Source organism: Phymastichus coffea, unplaced genomic scaffold (assembly GCF_024137745.1).
Source record: "Phymastichus coffea isolate CEN01 unplaced genomic scaffold, Cenicafe_Pcof_1.1 PCOF00001, whole genome shotgun sequence".
NCBI lineage: Eukaryota > Metazoa > Arthropoda > Insecta > Hymenoptera > Eulophidae > Phymastichus > Phymastichus coffea.
Window position 1 is genome coordinate 7,148,272 of NW_026706812.1, and position 2,492 is coordinate 7,150,763.

General features: G+C 58.7%; 1 protein-coding gene across 1 annotated transcript; it reads right to left on the reverse strand.

The window, feature by feature from the left end:
• Positions 1-1,240: 1,240 nt before the first annotated feature.
• LOC131662769 (uncharacterized) lies at positions 1,241-2,137 on the reverse strand. Its single transcript, XM_058932681.1, has one exon. The coding sequence runs from the start codon at positions 2,135-2,137 to the stop codon at positions 1,241-1,243; it is 897 nt and encodes a 298-aa protein (XP_058788664.1).
• Between the last annotated feature and the right edge of the window lie 355 nt (positions 2,138-2,492).

A 2,492-nucleotide genomic window follows, 5' to 3' on the forward strand; every position in this document is an offset into this window, starting at 1 on the left:
GTCGGGATGCGGTCAACTGCGTCGACCTTGGGCGGTGGCGGCTTGAACCCTTGCTGGCTCACTGTGAAACCCAAGAAGATGACCTCGGGCAGAGCGATCTGGCACTTGTCGAGGTTGATGCAGAGACCAGCTGAACGAAGCTTGTCGAAAAGCTGTCGCACGTGGCTCAGGTGCTCCTCGTAGTTCCTGGAGAAGACGATGATGTCGTCTATGTACCAGCGGCAAAACCAGAGGTCCTTGAGCAGACCGTCCAGGAAACGCTGAAACGTCTGCGTGGCGTTGTGTAGGCCAAGGGGCAGGACGAGGAAATCAATGAGGCCAAAGGGAGTTATGACGGCTGTCTTGCAGATGTCCTCCTCGGCCATTGGCACCTAGTAAAAAGCTCTTTTGAGATCGACTACCGTGAAGACCTTACCGCCGTGACAGCCATGAAGAAGGTGCTCGATGACTGGAAGAGGGTAGCGGTCTGGCTCGGTGATAGCGTTGAGGCGGCGGTAGTCGCCCGTGATGCGGAAGGTGCCGCTGCCGTCGTTCTTCTCCACTAAGTGCAGAGGACTGGCCCATTGACTAGAGGAGGGGCGGACGAGACCCGCGTCCATGAGCTCTTTGACGGCCGCTTTGGCGCCTTTGAGCCTGTCACCGAATAGTGGTCGTGGGCGCTCGAACACCGGTGGCTCCGTGGTGCGGATGAAGTGGGTGACGGGCGCTCCGTTGAGGGTTGCCTTCCGGCTGCTGGGCTTGGTGAGGTCCGCGTACTCGACGAGTAGCGCGTCGAAGAGGCTCCTAGTTGTCAGGTCCTCGGCAGGATCGTGCAGGATGGCAACGGTGTGGTGCGAGACGGCTGACAACTGACCTCGTGTGGCCAGCGCCGTGGTGGCGTCGATGAGACGCTGACTCTGGAGGTCCACCATGATGCCTGCGTGCGCCAGGAAATCAGCTCTGATGATGGCTCCTGGGATGTCAGCGATGATGAACGGCCACTCGAAGTCTCTGCGTAAGCCGATGTTGAGTGTGAGGAGAGTGCGACCAAACGTCGCAATGGGCGACATGTTGGCCGCGGTGAGTGTCAGCGGCTGCTGCACCAGTTGTGTGGCCTCTTTGACTACCGAACGGGGCAGTAGGGATACGACGGATCCCGAGTCGACCAGGAACGAGAGGCGAGAGTTCCTGTCGAAAACGTGAAGGCGGTTTTCTTTTGGCAGTCCGCTGCCGTGAGCCGCCTGAACTGTGGGCAGCGGTCCTAGTTTTTTAAGGCCTTGAGGTGGTCGCATGGCTTCTCGCATTTGAGTGCTCCATCTCCGAAGCGCTGATGGTAGTAGCAGTGGCCCTGTTGCGCTTGGGTAGCTGGAGTGCCAGCGCGCCCGCGGCTGCGGCTGCGTCCTCTGCCCTGGGACCTCTGCTGACTCAGCACTCTGATGGCCTCGTTGGTTTGTTCGGCTGTTGCCAAAAGGCGTGACATGAGGGCGGTCATGTTGGCCATCTCCTTAGCCATCGCATGGTCTTGGCGATGAGGAGAGCTGCTGCGAGAGTAGGCCTTGACAGCAGCAACGGCGGGTGTTGGTGCAATGTCGGCCAACTTGTCGGCTGCTTCCGCCAATTTGTCAAGTGCTCCGTCGAGCACGGTTAACACGCCCTGCGAGGACGCTGGCAGGAGGGCAAGCCACTTGACCTTGAGAGCCTCGTCAGTGACGCTCTTGCCTGCGAGTATGCGCATTTCGCGTAGAAGCTCTGAGGGCTTCTTGCCTTCTGGCTTGATGTCGTTGAGCAGTTTGCGTAGACGTTGCTCATTCGTTTGGGCGAAACGCTCGAGCATGCGTCTCTTCAACGTAGCGTACATGTCAGTGGCCGGCGGATTCTGCACCACGTCCAAGAGCTCGTTGACAGTGTCTTCGCCGAGTGCTGCGATGACCAGGTTGTAGCGCTTGAGGTCATCGTCCACGCCATGGGCTTGCAGGTTGGATTCTACTTGACCGAACCACGCTTCCGGCGCTGCTTTCCAGAACTGCGGGAGTTTGCATCTCGACGCGTTGGCGTTGAGCAACTGCTGCTGGATTTGCTGCACTTGTTGCAGCTGCAACGCGAGGGCCGCCGGATTGGAAGTGTCGTTGACCTCGGCTGGCGTAGGTGCGCTGGCCATGTTGCCAATCGGAGTGCTTACTGGTACTTTTTTTTCTTGCACGTCCCTTCCTTGTGTCGAGAGCACGCTTGATTCGGCACCCGCGAGCACTTTTTCAACGTTTCGTTCGGTTTTTTGTTTTCTGAGGTTAACTCCCGCACTCTCAGTCGCTGGCCTTTTTGTTGAATCGAGGGATTTTGCGTAGGCTCGCGTGATCGGCCTCGGTTGCACGCACGTACCTGTTGTCTCGGTCGCCACGACAGGTAGGGGCAGGCGCGAGCGCGAAATGTTTGAAGATGGCGGCGGCGTGGTCTGAGAGCCGGCTTTCCGCGCGATCACTTTGCCGAAAAAGAATCCGCTCGAATCACGTCGGGGT